This window comes from Microcaecilia unicolor, chromosome 11, assembly GCF_901765095.1.
Source record: "Microcaecilia unicolor chromosome 11, aMicUni1.1, whole genome shotgun sequence".
Lineage (NCBI taxonomy): Eukaryota > Metazoa > Chordata > Amphibia > Gymnophiona > Siphonopidae > Microcaecilia > Microcaecilia unicolor.
In genome coordinates, this window is record NC_044041.1 from 203,132,154 (window position 1) to 203,153,935 (window position 21,782).

At 43.2% G+C, this 21,782-nt stretch overlaps 1 protein-coding gene across 2 annotated transcripts in view; it reads right to left on the minus strand.

The window, feature by feature from the left end:
* The window catches only part of TFAP2E (transcription factor AP-2 epsilon), a 48,738-nt gene that overhangs the window by 20,290 nt on the left and 6,666 nt on the right, over positions 1-21,782 (minus strand). Inside the window, exon 4 of one of the 2 annotated variants that reach the window (XM_030219200.1) lies at positions 20,963-20,998. The exons of the other annotated variant lie outside the window; for it this stretch is intronic. Within the exon in view, the coding sequence (XP_030075060.1) occupies positions 20,963-20,998 (36 nt within the window). The remainder of the gene's footprint in view (positions 1-20,962; positions 20,999-21,782) is intronic. 2 annotated transcript variants of the gene reach the window in all.

Genomic DNA, 21,782 nt, shown 5'->3' on the forward strand with positions numbered 1-21,782 from the left:
AGGGATAGACAGAGGTGATGAGACAGTGACACTACAGTTTAAAGATCTGTCATGCCTAAGAAAGCCAATGTCCCTGCTGAGTCAGTCTCAATGTGTTTCATCATTCTGATTTCAAATATTTTCTGTCCCTCTTGCTCTTGAAGTTTCCTTTAAGTGCCATTATTATAATATTATTAAGGGAGTGATCTTTCTTTGAAAACTGTTCACTTACTGAGTTGCCATTCTGTTTCTTTTCTGATAGTTTATATTATGTTTATAAAGATTGATATGTTGCTCGGTTTTTGGCTTGTTTCTCCGATGTAGCGTCCCTCCTTACATTTTTAGAATCGGATCATATATATTTCATTCATGGAACAGAATGAATGTGAGCCATTTATTCTGAATATCTGTCCCATGTGGGTGGCTGTGGGGTTTTGTGATATCTGCTGGCATATCTTATAACTTGGGGGGGGGGGGGGGTCATCAAGTAGCATTAGGGCCTTAATGTAATGTAGCCAGGGGCTGTAATATTGCTTTGTCTTAAAATACCACAGCAATATTTAAGTCGCCGTGGGTTAGTTAGTAATGAGATGCAAAATATACAAATGCACGGTTTGCAACTCATTGCTATGCAAATACCCTAACACGACTTGCGATGATACACCACAAGTTGAGTTAGGGCCCAAAAACCAAAATTAAAATAACCTCAGATTTTTGCTGGGGTTATTCTACTGCCCGGGAGCATCAGGCAGCAAAGCCGCAGCCCGATGCTCCTGGAATGCATGTCGAGGGTTCCCCAATCCTGCCTGCAGCTCCCCCCCCCCCCCCAATTTATAAGATACGCCAACAGATATCACAAAACCCCACAGCTACCCATATGGGACAGATAATCAGAAGAAATGGCTCACATTCATTCTGTTCCATGAATGAAATATATATGATCCGATTCTAAAAATGTAAGGAGGGACGCTACGTCGGAAAAACAAGCTAAAAACTGAGGACACATGTCAGTATTCATAAACAAAATATAAACTATCACAGAAAAGAAACAGAATGACAATTCAGTAAGTGAACATTTCTCAATAGATCTCTTCCTTAACAACACTGCAATAATGATGGTTAAAGGAAACTTCAAGAGCAAACAGGAACAGAAAATATTTGAAATCAGAAGGATCAAACAATCTGAGATTCATACAAAATATATGTACTTTTGATGTATAGTTCCCTCAATTAAGTAGGCTGCTTCCTTTGTTAACTGCTATGAATCCTTTGGGAGAGTTCGCAGTATATAAAACACAGATGGAATGGGGAAAAAGGACTCAGTAGAAATCTTGCCACATGATCAGGTAGATAAAGGGCCTTTGAACTCTCTCCCCACTCCTTTCACTGAGCTGAACTAAACATAGGTAGAAAACAGAGACCTGAATGAGTTTGCACTGGCCTGAGGAAGAGAAGATATATCACATTTATTATAAAACATTGCAAAACTGCAGCATCATAAGAGCACAGGAGTCCTTTTTTCTAAGCTGCAACAAAATCTGAGCTCGCAAAGCCCAGATTTACTGCCGCAGTGTATTAAGGTCCCAGGCCAATTTTTCCACTAACATGTGGGACTTGGAAAAAAAAATAAATTAAAAAATAACACTGGACCACTTACTGCCTCCTATTTCAGAGGCTCAAACAGCTCCCGCATTAAGTCCATGTTATTCAGTTAGCACGGCTAATGTGACTGCGCTGTCTGAATAACGCTTCCCTGCCCATGCCACGCCCTCTGTTAAAAAATATTTTAAAAATAATAATTAATGCATGATTAACGAACGCTAAGAAACCAATTACCCTATACCACCTTGACGCATTTCACGGTAGGCTTAATGCGATTTAGTAAAAGGGCCCCATAATTTGGAAACAATCAACAGAAAAAAACTCTCTAATTTTACATAGTAACATAGTAGATGACGGCAGATAAAGACCTGATCAGTCCATCCAGTCTGCCCAACACAATAAACTCATTACATATGGTATGAAGTGATACATCATATGTATACCTGATCTTGATTTGTCCTTGCCATTTTTAGGGTACAGATCGTAGAAGTCTGCCTGGCACTCTCTTTGTTCTAAAGCTTCAGAAGTTGTCATCGAAGCCCCTGAAAAGTTCCACTCCAACCCATCCATATCTATTCAGCCATGATCAGGGCACAGACCGTAGAAGTCTGCCCAGCACTGGCTTTGCTTCCCAGTTACCAGTGTTGCCACCTAATCTCTGCTAAGCTTCTTTGGATCCATTCCTTCTAAACAGGATTCCTTTGTGCTTATCCCATGCATTTTTGAATTCCGTTACCATTTTCATCTCCACCACCTCCCACAGGAAGGGCATTCCAGGTATCTACCACTCTCCCGTTGAAAAAATACTTCCTGACATTATTCCTGAGTCGACCCCCCCCCCCCTTCAACCTCAATTCATGCCCTCTAGTTCTACCACCTTCCCGTCTCCAGAAAAGGTTTGCTTGTGGATTAATACCTTTCAAATATTTGAACGTCTGTATCATATCACCCCTGTTTCTTCTTTCATCTAGGGTTTACATGTTCAGATCATCAAGTCTTTCTTCGTACGTCTTGCTACGCAAACCCCATACCATTTTCGTTGTTTTTCTTGGAACTGCTTCAAGTCTTTTCGCATCATTAGCAAGATACGTCTACTCAGGCTAATGCGGGATATAAATGTCATAAATAAATAAATTGTTTCCAACAGTGGGTATGACGTTTGATGTGCTGAATAACACAAACTTCTTACACTCAGTAGTGGGTCAGACCAATGGTCCATCTAGCCCAGTATCCTATTTTCCAAACAGTGGTCAAGCCAGGTCACAAGTACCTGGCACAAACCCAAATCGTGACAACATTCCATGTAGAACCCCAAAGAACAGCAAGATTCTGGAATCCTAAAGAGTGGCAAGATTCCATGCAGAATCTGAAAGAGTAGCGACATTCCATGTAGAACCCCAAAGAACAGCAAGATTCTGGAATCCTAAAGAGTGGCAAGATTCCATGAGTTAAGGGCTGTGTCAGATTCACAGGAGCTGTGGAGACTTAGCTATTTACTCAAGTATGTCTTTGTGTATGCCAGTGCAGAGGAAGCAGCACTAATTTGTACTGATGTGTGGAAGCATTAGAGTGTGCAAATGGAAGGGGGGGGGGGAACATGTGGGTGGAGCATGGGAGCCTCTAATTACGTATGCAATTTACAGATTACTGTAGGTTACACGCAGCCTTCCTGCATTGCCATTAAGTCCCTGGCCATTAGCATGTGGGGCCCTTTAATGCCACCAATTTTGTAGACGATAAGGGCTCAAGCGTTAATCCGACACTAGTCAGCACAGAGCAATGCCGACACACTAACTGATTACCATAGATGCATCCACTCTCCAGGCCCAGACACACCTTCTCATCGAAAAAAAATTTAAAATATTTCTTAGCGCATATTTAGTGCACGTATATATGAATTTTAATCCAGGACACCTCAGTTCATCGCATGGTGGCAAGCACAAACAACAGCACAAAACACTGCACAAACAGCTGCAGAAATCACTGCACAAACAGCTGCAGAAAACACTCCACATTCAGCAGCACTTGTTTTAACTACATACAATTAGTTTTTTGGTGACAAAGGCTGGCCGATACCTAAGCACCTATAATATATCTCTGGCTGGAGTTTAATTCATAAACAGTCCTTGGGAGATAATGTTCCTAAGCAAATTCTTGTAATACTAGATGACAGACACCCGGGATCTGCCTATCCTGCTTTTCTGTACCTGCCTGGCACTTTCCTCAGCCTCGTTCACAAGCAGAGCAGAAACGTCAGGAACATCAGTCACCAGGCTTGCCTGGAAGCAGCATTTCTCTCCAGATTAGACTTAGATACAAATGACTGAGCCTGTATGAACAGTGCTGGAGGCTTGATTACTTCAAACATCAACCGATATCTCAGCCTTGTCTTTAGATCTTATTCTTTTAGCCCTTTTATACTTTTATGTCTTGCCTTAAAATCAAGAAGCAGCGTTCTCTGTCAGGTGCATGCATGGGAGTCCGCTCTCCGTGTTTGTGGTGTTGGGGTGGTGCAGGGACCTCATGACTTCAGTCATGCAGGGCAGGAAGGTCTGCCCCGCATAATGGAATCCATGAGATCACAGTACTACCACCGATGGTACGAACGCAGGTTTCAGACATCAGGGCAACTTAGAGGGAATGTTGAAGTAGAGCATGGGTTTCCAACCCATTCCTTGGGACACACCTAGCCAGTCAGGTTTTCAGGATACCCACAATGGATATGCATGAGATAGACTTGCATAGAATGGGGGAGTAGAGCATGCAAATCTATCTCATGCATATTCATTGTGGGTCCCAAGGACCCCTGAAGTAGAATGGTTGAGCGGAGATGACTCTGTTCCTTAGCCTGGAGAAGGGCTTCTCAACTCGGTCCTTGGGAACACATCTAGCCAGTCAAGTTTTCAAGCTGCCCATAATGAATATGAATTACATAAATTTGCATGCCCTACCTCCATTGTATGCAAACGCAGTGGCGTTCCGAGGGGCGCTGACACCCAGGGCAGATCGCCGATGCGCCCCGCCCCCCCCCGGATGCACGCCGCTGGGGGGGTGCCACGCGCCGGTCAGCGTCGTTGGTTTCCATGCTCCCTCTGCCCTGGAACAGGTTCCGGGGCAGAGGGAGCATGGAAACCAAAGACGCTGACTGGCGCGCGGCACCCCCCCAGCGGCGTGCACCCGGGGCAGACCGCCCCCACCGCTCCCCCCTTGGTACGCCACTGCGCAAACGTATCTCATACATATTTATTATGCATAGCCTGAAAATCTGACTGGCTAGGTGTGTCCCAAGGTTGAGAATAGGAAATGAAAATAAAAGGAATGAGGACATCTTGGCCTGTTCTATTTCCTGAGGAATCCTTTTCATTTGAAAAGAAAAATTCCTTCAGTATACGTCCCAGTGTGTGCGTGTGCATGTTCATGAGTGTGGAGTTCCCAGGGACTCTTGCTGCAGGCATGTCTCATGTTTATTTGCTAGTGGTAATAACCAGAAGGTATCACTAGCCCCTCCGCCTGGCTCTTTTTTCACATGCTCTTAAAAAATCTTTTGTGTTCTACGGTCTTTCTTCAGATTCAGTTCAAATTAAGCTTCACAGGGGGACTTGATTCCCCTGCGACTGCTTTTCCCACTACCGAGAAGTGTTGGGAAATTGCAAAAGTCCATATTTGATAAATAAACATTTCTATCTCCTTAGCTTTTTCTTTTATTTAGGACAGAGGGTGCAGATGCAATGGGCGTGATTCCTCCAGAACCGTACAAAGCCCAGGACCCTTTTATAACTAAAAGTGTAATAACCATGTAGAGTTACATAAAGCGAATATTTACATTTTCCCATTAAATGAAGAAAATAATGTGAATTTGTAGTTCTGAACCTCCTGTCCTCATAGACTTCATATATGAGAGGGGTTTGTTTGCATACCATTAAGACAGCACGCATGCAAATATCTCATATGGCTTTTGTGGCCCATAAGGACTGCTGATCTCACCCAGGCATGGCCTTTAGTCACCAGTACTGATGCATTGTGGTAGCTGTAGTGCCGAAACATATACAAATGTAGGCAGATAAAGACCATATGGCCTATCCAGTCTGCCCATCCGTGCCATCTACTCTCCTTATCACTTCCATAGAAACAGAAAACCTGTAGACTGAACTAAAGGTACCACAATGCACTGGAATGCTACCTTATAAACCAGAAATGGCCAAAGTCTCTCTCTCTTGAAACAGGATCATTTGGTAGCTTTGCAATGCCAAAGACAGAGCTGCCAAGTTACCCATTCCAGGAGGCAGACTTTTTGACCGGTCCTGGATTTCTGCCAACCTCATCCTGGTGCATTATGGGACCTGCAGCATTGACTTCAATGGAAAGAATCATGGACCACAAATACCACACTGCTCTGGGATGTAAGTTTAAAACTAGGACTGGCCAAAAAGTCTCCCTCCTGGAATGGGTAACTTGGCAGCTCTGCAAAGATATTTAAATTTGGCAAAAAGCCCTTTGTCAAAAGCTAAGCTCTAAATTCATACATCCTAAGAAATAAATAAACAAGGCCTTTAAAAACATACCCCATTATACATAATTCTGTGAGTAGGGTTACCATATGGCTCCGGAAAAAGGAGGACACATTGAAAGCAATGGAAGTAAAACCCAGACTGGCTCAATCTGGAGCCATATGGTAACCCGATCTGTGAGCCAACTTAGAAAAGGCAACACCTTTTTGAATGGCCTCAGTGATATACATCCCATTTTTTTCATGAAGAAATTGAATCTACCAGTCCAGGGATGTGCAGGGACAAAGCAGAAGTGACTCAGCCTGCTGGGAGGGACTTGAAGACAATTAATGTCTGACCCTGGGGGATGCCTAATGAAACAATCTTCTTTTCTATCAGAAGAGATGAAGTTAAAGTGAAGCCAGGATATAACCTGGAACAAAACCAACCTGGGAGGGCACAGGAGGCGGCGAGACAACATTTTGAGCAAAAGTAGTTTGTTTAAATCAGCAAATTACTTTTTTTTTAAATAACATCCAGCCAGGGAGACTCTTTCTGCTTGTTAAAATGGCTATAAAGTGAAGCTCTGGAGACACATCGCTTTGTAAAGTAAGACTTGCTTTTTTTGGGAAGCAGATCTCTGACTTCCAGCTTTTTGTGTGCTCCATTTAATAGTTAAAAATCCCTTTAATAGTCCAGTTAGTGCACCATAAAGTTTCAAAAGGACTTAAGCTGAATCTTTCGGGAGCTGACATCATGAAATGTGGCCTTCCTATTACCTGATGCTATCAGTTTGAGTTTTACATTTCACTGCAGTCACTGCTAGTAGCTTCCTGGGCTTCTTTAAACTTTACCTAGAAGGAGCCCTGAGGGACTTGTGTGGGTAGTAAGCTCCCAGTTCAGTTTAATAAACCAGTCTCCAGAGACATTATGATACTTGTACTTGACTAAGCTTGGGTTTTGCACTTACAACACAGTGTCTTGTGGAATTTGCAGTCCTCCTTTGTACAACCCCCCCCCCCCAGTACTGCAAATACCAGAATGCACTGGAAGAGGAACATAAAAAGAATAGGTGGAACATAAGGGCTTCCTCTAGAGACAGGGTTACTTGGCAGCTGGATGCAGCTTTAAAATCATGGTGCTTAGGGAAGGGGGTGGGATTGAGACAGTGTCCGGGTACTGTGATGGTACCCAAATGTCTGTCCTGTACAGAGTCTTTCAATAAAGTAGGAGCCAAAGTCAAACAGGGCCCTCTTTGAGATTCTGCATGGAATCTTCTCACTCTTCAGGATTCCAGAATTTTGCTATTGTTTGGGGTTCTACTTGGAATCTTCTCACTCTTTAGGATTCCAGAATTTTGCTATTATTTGGGGTTCTACATGGAATCTTGTCACTCTTTAGGATTCCAGAATCTTGCTATTCTTTGGGGTTCTACATGGAATGTTGCTACTCTTTGAGTTTCTGCATGGAATCTTGTCACTCTTTAGGATTCCAGAATCTTGCTATTCTTTGGGGTTCTACATGGAATGTTGCTACTCTTTGAGTTTCTGCATGGAATCTTGTCACTCTTTAGGATTCCAGAATTTTGCTATTCTTTGGGGTTCTACATGGAGTGTTGTCACAATTTGGGTTTCTGCCAGGTACTTGTGACCTGGCTTGGCTGCTGTTTGGAAAATAGGATACTGGGCTAGATGGACCGTTGGTCTGACCTAGTATGGCTACTCTTATGTTCTTATGAGATATGTGGCTCAGTGGCAGCAGGAGTTGATCTGCCAGGCTGGATCGGGTAACTCCATTGTTGGAAGATGGTAGGGCAGCCAGAGCTGCCATGCTCTTTGCTCTGTCTCTGTTCCTGCAGTGCACAGGTTGCTCCTCCACCCCCACCTCCCTGACTGGTTGGATCTTATTTACACTACTGCTTCCAATGAACCTCACTCCTGCCCTGCAGCACAGAAACCTTCACACACAGCTCTGCCAAGGTGTTATACGCTTGTCCCTTCAATTTGTTCTCTTCTGGAAATATATTTCCAACATGCCAAGCTGTGCAGTGTATTTATAACATGGACACTTGCCAAACCATAGAAGACAACAGCTCCAGGGGTGTGACCTTTGAACCCATGGGTCAATTCATAAGGTCCCTCTCTCCTGTCCATTTTCTACACTCAGAAGGTGCCAGGCTGCCCCATCCCCCTCCAGGGTTTTGTGTTGCATTGTTTTATCAATGCTCAGGAGATGGTGGGCGTCATTAGAAGGAGGGGTGGCCATGTTATAATTCTCTCTCTTTTCTCTACAGTTGGACTCACTTCAAAGCAGTGCCCTAGGACAGCTCTGATTAGGGCCTGCAGTCGAGCTTAACGCAATCAACTGGGTCCAACACACAGGAGCAGGAGAGAGGCAGACCCCAGTGCCAGGCCATCTTGCCTTTCCCACCCCTTCTCTCAGCAGCCCTGCCCCAAGCAATGTGGGATTTGTAGTGTCTGATTCTGCTCATTCAAGTCAGTGCTGCAATTCCCATAATGCAACAAGATGGGGTGGTCAGAAATCCAGGACTGTCCAAAATCTCCAGCCTGGAACTAAGTAACTTGGCACCACTGGAAATGGGGTGGAAAAGTCTGGGTTTCTCCAGATTGAAAGGAACAGTCAGAAAACAAAACCCCCAGATTCTTAACCACAGTACCAGTTTGCAAAAATTAAGAAATCCAATAGCAGAGGAAGGAGTACCAATACCCCCTTCAACCTGTATCCAAAACATTAAAACCATCAGAGATTAACTGCAGAGAATACGAAACATCCTGAGCATTTCTAGTCCCTCTTTCTCACTGAATCACATGGTGCAGGGAAGAAAGACCACGCTCAGCAATTTTTAGGCTTTCTATATCACTTTAAAGAGCTCATTTCTATTTAAACATTGTGGTAATGTTGGGCCTGATATTCAAAGGATTTATGCTCCTAGCTTTGAGAGTTATGCTCATAAATTGGCCTCTTTGAAAATTTAGTAGGGCTGAGTGCCTAAATTTATGCTCAAAATGTCACTAAACTCTTACATTTAGGAGCATAAAAAGTGGGTGACAGCAGGGGATGGGTTTGGGAACCAATGAGTTAGGAGCTTGGCACTGATTTTCAGAACTAGGCTCATAAATCTAGGAAAATGAATGCCAAGCCTAAATTTATGAACACAACTTTTAAGCCCCTAAATTAAGATGAATTTTCAGCTGAAACTAGAGCATAAATTTAGGAGCTCAGCATTTTCTGAATATTTGGCCCACTGTATCTATGAATAACCTTCACTCTAAGGTGCTCAGAAGCCCGCCACCATGTTCCTACCATCAGCTGTGATGCAGGCACAATTGCGGTTTCAATCACACAGGGCAGAGGCAAGATCTGTGGAACTCTCAGGTGACCTGCGCAATCCCTCACAATTGAAACTGTGATATTGCTGCACCACCCCTGATGGTAGGAATGTAGCAGCAGACACCCACATCTTAGAGAAAAGATTGCCCCTGAAATAATGACATATTAAAAATTAAAGGAATGAGGGAATGGTTTGCCCTCAAGAGCTTATACAGTAGCTCCATTTAATGAACTGGTGAGAAGCCTGGGCTCTGGTGTATTGTTATTAACTCAGATATTTTACTGGATGTGCTATATTTAATTATACTAATAAGGATCTCGGGGAAAGGCAGGTAAAAGCCAAATAAATGCATTTATGTTGCTTGTAACAAGAGGCTTTATTGCAAGATGGTTTTACCTTGTGTTGGGGCCATTTTATTTAAGCTTAAATATGCTCTATCCAAAATCCATTGTACTTTAAATATACAGCTGCGGCTAAGGTGTGAGGATGTTATAATGCCGTTGTATCGCTCCATGGTGCGACCGCACCTTGAGTATTGTGTTCAATTCTGGTCGCCGCATCTCAAGAAAGATATAGTAGAATTGGAAAAGGTGCAGCGAAGGGCGACTAAAATGATAGCGGGGATGGGACGACTTCCCTATGAAGAAAGACTAAGGAGGCTAGGGCTATTCAGCTTGGAGAAGAGGCGGCTGAGGGGAGACATGATAGAGGTATATAAAATAATGAGTGGAGTGGAACAGGTGGATGTGAAGCTTCTGTTCACGCTTTCCAAAAATACTAGGACTAGGGGGCATGCGATGAAACTACAGTGTAGTAAATTTAAAACAAATCGGAGAAAATTTTTCTTCACCCAACGTGTAATTAAACTCTGGAATTCGTTGCCGGAGAAATTGGTGAAGGCGGTTAGCTTAGCAGAGTTTAAAAAGGGGTTGGACGGTTTCCTAAAGGACAAGTCCATAAACCGCTACTAAACGGACTTGGAAAAATCCAAAATTCCAGGAATAACATGTATAGAATGTTTGTACGTTTGGGAAGCTTGCCAGGTGCCCTTGGCCTGGATTGGCCGCTGTCGTGGACAGGATGCTGGGCTCGATGGACCCTTGGTCTTTTCCCAGTATGGCATTACTTATGTACTTATGTACCACCCTGTGCATGTTATTTAAATATCTAAAAATGTTTATCCAAGTGCAAAACTGCCTATTAGCTAAGAGTGAGGCACTGCTAACTCTTGTGTTTCCACAAGGAAGGTCTTCCTCTTGTTCCCACATCAGATGAAAAAAAAAAAGTGTCAGGGGGGGGGGGGGGGCGGGGACTCAGTCATATTATTTTTCCAAGGGAGTGTAGAAGAGTTGATATGTGGTTGGTGTTGAGGTGAGGACAAATTAGGATTAGAATACCTCTGCAGGCAATAATTTTCTCCCCCCTTGCCAACTTTCTTTCTTCTTACTGCGGGTGGTACATATCAGAAGGAAAAGGACTACACTACTTCTGTGTTTGTCAAACTATGGGGTCCTTTTTACTAAACGGTGGTAAAAGGTGGCCTTAGCGCATCCGCACCAAGGCCACAGCCAGAAAATGGCCAATTTTCCATTTTCCCAATTAATGGCCATGGCAGGAGAAATCCTTAATATACACGAGCTAAGCTGGTGCTATAGGTGATTTAGGGGATGGTTCTTGAGACAGCCTGGGTAGGTGAAACATGACCATGTCTGATGTTGTGTCCCCCGTCTGAAATCACATGTATATTTTTAAGATGAGTATTGAACTGTAAGAAATATATATATATATGCATACAAATGTAAAAATAGTATTGAAAAGAATTGATAAAACTGAGAGCCAATGACGAGGTTGGTGTTATATAGTCTTGCAGCTGTAGCTGGCAAATTACACCACTGAGGTTTTCAAAAATTTATAATAGATATGTTTTGACGGTGGGATTAAATTTGTAATTGGATTTATTGTGTCCCATTGTAAATACATTGCCTTGCTCTACAGTGTGATTACATGTGCTAACGTTGCCATTAGCAAAAATTGGCACATGACCCCTTACCGCAACGGTAAGGGCTCACATGCTAATCGGTTAGCACTGGTAATGTGATTGCGCTGACACCCACGCTCCCCCACCAGACATGCCCCCTCCAAGAAAAATTCAGGAATTTATTTAGCACATGGTTTGTGCATGTACATTGAGATTTTACTGCAGGACACATCGACGCGTCCCTTGGTAAACCCTTTTCAGTTGCGGTACGTGTGTCCTGGCGCCTACTGTAGCTTAGTAAAAGGAACTCTATGTTTTTAAATGTCAAATTAGGGCTTATTTCTCTTTAAAGGGTCTAGCATGTGCTTAGAAAATTGGCGATTTTCTGGCTGTGGCCTTGGTGCGCAGGAAAGACCTGCCCAAGGATGTGCTAAGTCACATTTCCCCTTACCGCAGTTTAAAAGGGCTTACCGTATGGCGCACTCAGGCATTTCACAGTAAAATCCCAACGTGCAGGCAAACCACATGCTGAAAAGATTCTTGCATTTTTCGTCTGAGGTGGATAGTGACAGCACGAATCAGTCAGCGCAGTCACAATACCGCATGCTAACTGATAAGTATATGAGTCCTTAACACCTATAAAATATATTGCGGTAAGGAGGTCACATGCTCATTTTTGTTAGTGACTGCGTGCGAATGTCAAAAATACAATATCTACAGAGGGAACACGGCCAACTACAAAATAATTCTAAATACCCTGCTCAACTTGCTGACGTACACGTGACCACTACACAAAACCAAATAAAGTGCAAAAAAAAAAACCCCAGCACAAACAAGAGAAAAAGAAAAAAGGCAAGGGGTAAAGCCTCAGAGCTAAAGGCTCCCTCCAAGTTTCAAGGAGCAGAACCTATCACAGCCCAAAATGTAATACAGGTGGAGAAAAAAGTCAAATGGCATAAAAAACCCTCCACTATCTCAATGTGAACAGTCACAACCTACAACCTCATCCTCTGGCCCCACCTAGGGGCATCAAAATCTTCTGACCACAGATCAGCGGCAGAGACCTCTACAGCAGACGCCTACAACTGTCTTGGAGTCTCCAGGAATTAGGATGAACAACAATCCTGAAGAAAGCTCCTGGGGAACTCCCAGGAAGAGAAAGAAGAGAAAGATACAGATTGGTGGTCAGATTATCACAGGGAGGTCCAACCCTGGCTCTCAAGGGGCGTAACCCAGTTGGGTTTTTCAGGATTTCCATAATAAATATGTATGAGATCTATTTGCATACAATGAAGGCAGTGTCTGCAAATAGATCAGATTCATATTCATTGGAGAAATCCTGAAAACCTGACTGGGTTGTGGCCCTACAGGACTGAGATCGGATACCCCTAGATTATCAGCTTCTCACCGGTTTTATACAGTTTTGAAGACGAGAATCCACCCAGTATTTGCAATCTCGGCATTTAGCAGAAGAAAAACGTTACGATGAAATTAACAAAATAATGTGGCCAATCATAAGTACATAAGTATTGCCACACTGGGCCAGACCAAAGGTCCATCAAGCCCCAGCATCCTGTTTCCAACAGTGGCCAATCCAGGTCACAGGTACCTAGCAAGATTCCAGAAAAGCTCAATACATTTTATAATGCTTATCCCAGAAATAAGCAGTGAATTTTCCCCAAGTCAATTTAATAATGGTCTATGGACTTTTCCTTTAGGAAGCTGCCCATACCTTTTTTAAACCCCGCTAATCAAATCTCAATAAAATAAGTATGCACACTATTTTGTTTTCAAGGAATGGAACACACAGAAACACACACACTAATGTGAACCAAACAATACAATTGATTTCCCTGAAACTGGTTTGCTTAAGTAACATCAGTAAACTGATTTCTTTATTACATCTCAGACTCCAGCAGAGGTGGCAGGAGGCAGAGGAACAGCTGCAGCTCCTCTGCCCTCTGCCTCCTTGTGCCTGAGCTGTACCAGCTGGCTGTGATAAAATGTAGAAGGACAGTCTGTTCTTGGCTGAGACTGAGACCCTGAAAAGTATAAGAGTTTTGGGAGCCCCACTACCCACCCGCTCTTGCGACACAGTGATGTAAGAGTGACTGCCAGGCAGGAGGAATAAAGCTTTTCTGCTACAGCTGTGTAATAACTGGAGATTTTCTTCCTACCTCTCTTCAACAGTTGTGCGTAGAGATGGCAGAAATGCGCTGCAGTCCAGAAGTGGCTGCATTTGTTCTTCTGCAGTATTAATTTATTCGGTTTAGATGAAAAGTTCTTTATAAACCCAGAAGACTGTTCTTTGACGGCAGAGGATGGAAGAGGGAGAAGACAGACTGGGGAATAGGAGGGCTGAGGGAGGGAAAGAGATGGAAATCTGAAAGTAGACACAGTGAAAAGATAGATGTAAGATGATATGCCACTGATCTCTGGCCAGTACTACTCAGTGTCAAGGTTGTGGGGCGGCTGTATTAATGTTTCACAGACTATGAAACAGATTAAGAAAAAGGTCCCCGCTTTATAGGAAATGCCATTAAAAAATCCAGAGGAAGCACCGTGACAGCAATTAAATGTTCATCAATGTCTCACGTGGACAGGAGCAGATTAAGACCCTCTGGGAACCTTAAAGTCCAAGATCTTTGAGACTTTCCTCCTTGAGTGAGAGACATACAGGCAACGAAGCCACATGACAATATATGATGCACACGTGAACACGCCTGCACCATGCATCAGCCAGCAGAGACCAGGGGTTGACGAGCAGAAGCTTAAGAATGAAATGAACAGACCAGATAATAATGTTGGGGGCAAAGGTCGCTAACTGAGGAGACCCCACTCAGATACCGACTGCACCTATCAGGTAATCTGGCACTGTGTGTGCCTCACAATTTGGTTTCCTCTGGCTTAGAGGGTCCTTTCTCTACACTGCACTTAGAAATGGACTTAGCGTGCTCTTCTGCTGCTCTTCCATTTATAGCATGGCCGCAACGTTCACCTTTTTCCGTTTTTTTTTTTTTTTGGCCAAGCTTTAGTGTCGGCATCAGCGTGTGGCCATTTAAAAAAAAAAATAACAGTGGAACACTTAACACTTCTTGTTTAGGAGAGGGTAAGGGGCTCCCGTGTTAAGTTTGCGTTATCTAGTTACTGCACGCTAATAGCGCACTAGGGGGGCTTCTTACAGAGCAGCGGCACGCCCATAGCGGGCTTACCGTTTGCTCTTTCGGGAACTACCATGGCCCAAAGTGGCCACCCCAAGTGCACCATTTCCAAGGGAAATGGCTTGAACGGCAATAACCTGGCAGTCATCGGGCATCACAGCTTGCTGACCAGTTACCACCGGATTAATGCGGGAGCCCTGAACGCCAGCTCAGTGGGTGGTGGAAAGAGCTCCCCGTCGCATGGCCATGCATAAAGAGTTCTGTTACTGCATGGCCATGTGTGCCTGGGGTCTTTTTACTCCCTGTAGTAAAAAGGGCTCTGGTGCACGGGAAAAATGGCCCCCACCGCCAGCGTAGGGTCCTTGGTAAAAGGGCTCCTAGCACAGCCCATCCATACCCCCTCCAAAAAAAGTTTTTAAAAATAAATAATTATCACATGTCTACAAAATCCTGAATGGAGTAGAATGAGTAGAAGTACAAAGACTAGGGGACACTCAAGAAAGTTACATGGAAGTACTTTTCAAACAAATAGTTAAGCTCTGGAACTCTTTGGCGGAGGATGTAGTAACAGTGGTTAGCATATCTGGGTTTAAAAAAGGTTTGGTTTCTGGAGGAAATGTCCATGGTCTGGTATTGAGACAGACATGGGGAAGCCACTGCTTGCCCTGGGATTGGTAACATAGAATGTTGGAACTCCTTGGGATTCTAGAATCTTGCTACTCTTTGGGATTCCGGAATCTTGCTACTCTTTGGGATTCTGGAATGTTGCTACTATTTGGGTTTCTGCCAGATCCTTGTAACCTGGGTTGGCCACTGTTGGAAACAGGATACTGGGCTAGATGGACCATTGGTCTGACCCAGTATGGCTATTCTTACGTTCTTATGGTTACCGCACACATGGGTCCTTTTACCAAACTGGAACCCACTGCAGTAGCAGCGGGAGCCATTGGTACCACTCGCTAGGGCCCTTTTTACTGCAGTGGGTAAAAAGCCCCTAAAAAAGACATTGCCTTGCAGTAAGATTATTCTTACCATGTGGCCAAGTGGTGGGGGGGGGGGGGGGGGGGGAGCACACCACCACCAATTGAGGTGGTGGTAAAGGTTCCTGCGGTAACCCATCAGTAACTGGGATTACCGCCGGATTAGCACCGTGTTAGAAATTACAGAATTATTTCCATACACCAGAACTGGCACATGCTTGAGCCAGAACCAACGCCAGCGGCCACATTGGGCCACCGGCAGTTCCGGGGTTGCTGTGCAGCAACCCTTTAGTCAAAGATGGCAAAACTAATGAGGAATTGCTTTAGTGCATCAGCACCTAATGGAGCACAGTAAACGGACCCTTAAGATACTTTTGTGATTCTACCTTGAATGGCCAATTCCCAAACACTGTGAACAACTAGAATTATTAACACGCTGTCCTGCACTGGCATGCATTAACCGCGTTAATGCATGTTATTTGACTGCTAGTCCCATTTTATGCACTGGGATCCAGTTACTGCAAAGATGTTGCAACATGGTTCATGCATTAGTAATAGCTAAAGTGGGTCTGAGCATTCCTGGCATCTCCACCCTAATCCTGTCACCAGAAGCAGTTCTGGATGCAAGGATCCACATCAGGAACTGCTGAGCAGCCACAGAAAGACACCTTCCAGGGGCAAAGAAAACGTCACCTTAAGGAGTGGGCAGATAATGGAATTAAACACAGCTGCATGAGGAAGTCTTCCCAACATGAAACGTTTCTATTACATTTGCATAGCTACATACCTGCCTATAATGTCTTAACTTCACTTGGTCTTGTTGCTCTATAATTGGTTTACTTCATCGTTGAATAAGTTTGTTTGGTGTCAGGCACTCGACCGTAGTATCAATTTGTGCACAAGGGCTATAATTCTCAGCTCCCGCTCTGCTTCTGATTATAGTGGCAACCCTGAAGAGGCTAGGAGGAAGCCCCAAAGGGACTCCGGAGGTGACAGACTACTCAGGCAGAGTTACTGTTTCAAAGCAACAAGAAAAGCAGTGCCTGCCCTTCCTCACTGAGTAGCAAGTCCATAAATCAGAAGGAAATTCAAGAGAGGAGCTGAGTGGAAGCAGAACAGGTTATCCTGGCCAACATTTGTGGCGTGAGGCCACCCCCTGTGTAAAAACTGAAATTCTTTTCCAATTACACAGCTCAAAATAGGGCCACTGATTAGAAGCAGGTTCTGGAAAAGCTTAAGCATTTTATAAAGTGAGAAGGACTTGATATGCATGGGTGTGTATACAATAGAATGTAATATATATGTATTATCACATGCAAACAATGCATAAGGCAGTGGTGAAAGTTAGAAGGATGATTGGGTGCATAGGAAGAGGGGAATGGCCAGTAGGAAAAAGGAGGTGATGATGCCCCTGTATAAGACTCTGGTGAGACCTCATTTAGAATATTGTGTACAATTCTGGAGATGCACCTTCAAAAAGATATAAACAGGATGGAGGCGGCTAATCCTTATCCAACCAAGGACTTAACCCTTTCATCTATGCAGACGATGTCACAATATTCATTCCTTACAAATCTAAACTGACTGAAATCACTAACGAAATCAAGATCAGCTTGAACATCATGGACTCTTGGGCAAATGCATTTCAACTAAAACTAAACAAAGAAAAAACACACTGTCTCATCCTCTCATCCCTACACAGTGTGGACAACCCCACTATTATCAACACCCCAGATTACACCCTCCCTATCTCAGACAACCTGAAAATCCTCGGCGTTACAATGGACCGCAACTTAACACTAGAGAGCCAAGTGACATCCACAACAAAGAAAATGTTCCACTCAATGTGGAAACTCAAATGCGTGAAACAATTCTTCCCGCGGGGAACATTTCGCAACCTGATACAAATCAATGGTACTAAGCCATGTAGACTACTACAATGGAATTTATGTGGGATGCAAAGAACAAACCTTAAAGAAACTTCAGACTGCTCAAAACACGGCAGCTAGGCTTATCTTCGGAAAAACACGATTTGAAAGTGCAAAACCCCTTCGCGAAAAACTACACTGGCTCCCAATCAAAGAACGCATTGCTTTCAAAATCTGCACTCTGGTTCACACAATTATCTACGGTGAAGCCCAGGGATACATGACAGACTTGATCGACCTACCAACTAGAAACACATCTGAATCAACACGAATGTACCTAAATCTGCACTACCCAAGCTGCAAAGGACTCAAATACAAATCAACTTACACGTCCAGTTTTTCCTACATAAGCACACAACTGTGGAACGCATTACTAAAAGCCTTAAAAACTAAGAACGACCACCTAAACTTCCGGAAAACACTAAAAACTAACCTGTTTAAAAAGGCTTACCCTACCGATCCAACATAAATGCCTGCTCTCTGCAACACAACAAAACTAAAGAACGTAATGGACATAACACAACTCTTCCGTTGTACAATTCCTTAGTGTGGCTGTGACACATGAACTTTATCTTACCACAACATCACTTTGTATTTGTTTACACTGGAGTCTCCAAACGCCTCTCCGGTACTATGTAAGCCACATTGAGCCTACAAATAGGTGGGAAAATGTGGGATATAAATGTAACAAATAAAAAAAATATTTAAAAAAATAAATACTAAAATGGTCAGTGGTCTTTATCATAAAGCGTATTATTATTATTATTTGTATCCTACATTTTCCCACCAATTTGCAGGCTCAATGTGGCTTACATTCGCCGTAATGGCGGTTGCCATTTCCGGGTAACAAAATTACAAATGGTATTTCGTTAAGGTGCATGCATACATGGTAACATACATGGAACATGTATGGGGTCAGATTTCACTATGTATTCTTTGGAAGAAAGGCAGGAGAGGGGAGATATGATAGAGACATTTAAATACCTATGCGACATAAATGCTCAGGAGGCGAAGCTCATTCAATTGAAAGGAAGCTCTGAAACGAGGGGAGCATAGGATGAAGGTGAAAGGGGTCAGTCTCAGAAGTAACCTGAGGAAATACTTCTTCACGGAAAAGGTGGTGAATTCACGGACCAGCCTCCCGGTGGAAGTGGCGAAGATGAAAACGGTATCTGAAATCAAGAGAGCATAGGATCTCTAAGGGAGTGATAGGGAGAATACGTGGCATACCCGGGCAGACTGGATAGGTCAGATGGTCCTTATCTGCCTACATTTTTCTATGGCTGATTAACTGGCTCCCTTTTGTTTAGTGCAAATTGATCCAGTGCTGGTTTTACCTCACTGCATTTGGACTTTTCGGTCCTACTTTGTAGGAAAACCAAAACTGCAAAGCCAAGGCATCTCCATAGGGACAAAGAGAAACAGGTTCAGCCTTTGCGGAAAAAAATGGAGGAGTTGGAGTTGGCAAAAAAAAGGGGGGGTTATTAGGATATATAAAAAAAATATATGTGTTATCTAGAATGAGCAAATTGATAGATGGATACAGAAGAAGGGATCTGCCAGACCTGGAATTTCAGCAGACCTGGGTATATATCAATTTGACCTTGCATGCACATCCTGAAGTGTGTCAGGGTGTCAGAGCGCTGGCCAGCAGAAAGTGTCGGCTACTGTAATCCCTTTAACATAGGTTTTACTGGGTCTTTCTGTCCCTCTACTGGAATTTCCCAGCACATGGTGAGATCACTACCGGGCATCATACAAGGCCCTGTTTACTTACTAAGCTGCTTTAAGGGGTTGCAGGTACCATGTAGTAATTGCTGGGACACCCCAGCAATTAAATACATAGGTTTTTTTTTTTTTACAGTAAACCCTCATTCACTTTTGCATTAAGTGAATGAGAAACTGCCAAGAAAGAGTTTTAAGCAACACAAATGAATGCAGTTAAATATATCACGTTAGTTGTAAGACACAATCCAAGCCCTTCTCTGCCACATCCAGCATTAGCTGAGAATCAGTCGTTACCAGGTATTTCTCTATGGCGTCACATTGACTGGTACCAACATCTGACACAACTGAAAAAGATTTTGGGGCCTATTAAGGTTTCATCATGAATTAGAAAGTTTCATTTTTTCTAAACCACTTATAATATACAATTCCATCTCCCTGTACTCAAATAAAAAGATACCACATCCTCCAAAATATCAAACTTTGCTTAAGACCTATGCCTGGGTTATATATATATATATATATATATATATATATATATATATATATATATATAAAACTGCCTTTCCCAATAATGCTCAGGGCATCTTATGCTGGGTTTTTATATTTTCAATGTTTGATATATATCCAATATTTGAAAATGTAATCAAAAGTTGACTTGAAAATATCATTCCACATTTTTTAATAGAACAGGTGGAGGAGGATCCTTGCAAAGTAAAGTTGGAGATCCAGTGGGGTCTGATCTAACCAATCAGGTCAGGACAGTGGGAGAAGGTCTTTATCTCTTGCTTCTATGAATTTAGTACTTTATTTTGAGAGGGGACCTTCCCAGACCCCCCCCCCCCCTCCCCATTCTTGGTTTATTTCATAAGGCTTTGGGATTGTACTAAAGACTTTTCCCCATTTCGTGTGTCTGGGACATGGCCCAGCCTATAAATGTGGAATTCTCAGTCTGGGCTTCAGGTTGGTTATTGTTTTTCTCTGACAGTCCAGGGGGTATTTATAGAGCAAACAAACGCGGTGTAATTAAAACACTTCAGCCAGTAGAGGTGAGTGAAAGATGATGCAATCATAAGTCAGGATGAATCAGACAAGCTCCTTAATTAGGGGTGGCGATGATAGCAATTACTCTCTGGGAAAGGTGTAGGATAACCAGGTTTACTATGCATGGTCTTCCAGCAATGACGAGAGCCCCAAACTAATACAAGCACAAGAATTAAGGTCGCACATCTGAAATCTTCAAGAGGGGGGTGGGGGTGCACTTTTCCTTTTCCCAAGCAATTGAGCTAATATTCACTTTGCAAGAAATCGGGTCTGCTGAAGTTCTTGGCTAGACTAGTCACTTTAAAACCCTACAGCACCCTGGCATAGGAGCTGACTCTGTGTCCAGGGAAGGGTTAGTTCCACTGGGCTTAGCACCCCCAATAAGTTTGAAAAGTTGGCTCCTATGCACCCTGGCACAGCTAATCGGGCAAGATGGGAAAGGAAGGCCTGTGGCCCAGGTCACACCTAAGTTATGCAGCTGGTTCCCTCTCAGTCAGAAAGGGTCTGGGCGAAGTTACCTTACTTCTTGCAGACATTAGTGCATTAACAGCTCGGCATGCAGTAAGGTGTTGAAAGGAAAAGTGGCTTAAAGGGAAGCCAGGCAGCCTGAGGAAACCTGTATCTACATGCCCTGGTGCAGCTCAGAAAGCCCCTTGGTCCCCTGCGGGAATAAGCATCTCTTAACCCATCAGAAGGCAGTGCTGCTTACAATAACATCATACCTACATTTATGGGATACATATCTTCCAAGAAGCCATAAATCTAGGAAAGAAAAGACAAGGAACGCTATAAGTTGAATCTAGAGTTTTCCAAAAACTGATTTTACTTTTAACCATCATAGACTTTTGCTCCCTTTTTTCTTGGGGGAGTGGGGGGAGGGAAGAACAAAAATGCATATAATTGAAACGGAGCGAAATTATCAAACCCAGTCACCAGTCTTTAATGAAATAACTGACATATCTCAGTTTAAGCTGAAATAAAGTTGGCTAACTTCAGTTCTAGTGGAATTGCTTCTTAATTAGGGCTCTGTTTTTCTCTTAAAAGTTTTTACATATTGAGAGGGGCGGGATGTCCTTGCTTTCTGCATTGTGTGTGTTCACAGGGTGCAATAAATTGTGGAGTGTTTGCAAGAAACTGTCTTAATCGGAGCCAAAAAGTCCTCCTTCCCTCTGTTTTAAACTTTTCTTTACAGGACACTGCAGTCGGCGAGGCTTTTAATCCCAGCTTTGTCCAGATTGCACGCTTGACACACGTGAAAACATCCACATGCATAACTAGCAATCCGCATATTTTGTGTTATATATGCAAAACGCAGAAGCGCAGACAGCAAAGCTTAAATATTTCATACGAGTTATCGGATTGCGGTATAAATCTGTCTTGTTACAAATGCTCTCAATAACAGGCAGTTGAAGGCTTTATTAGAATAATATTTTACAGAGCTGAGGTATTTTAACCAGAGGGCTTTGCTTTGCAGGCAGACGACATGTTCAGCAGGTATTAAAAAAACCTGTACATTATGGAGAATATTTTAAGCAGAAGCAAGAGG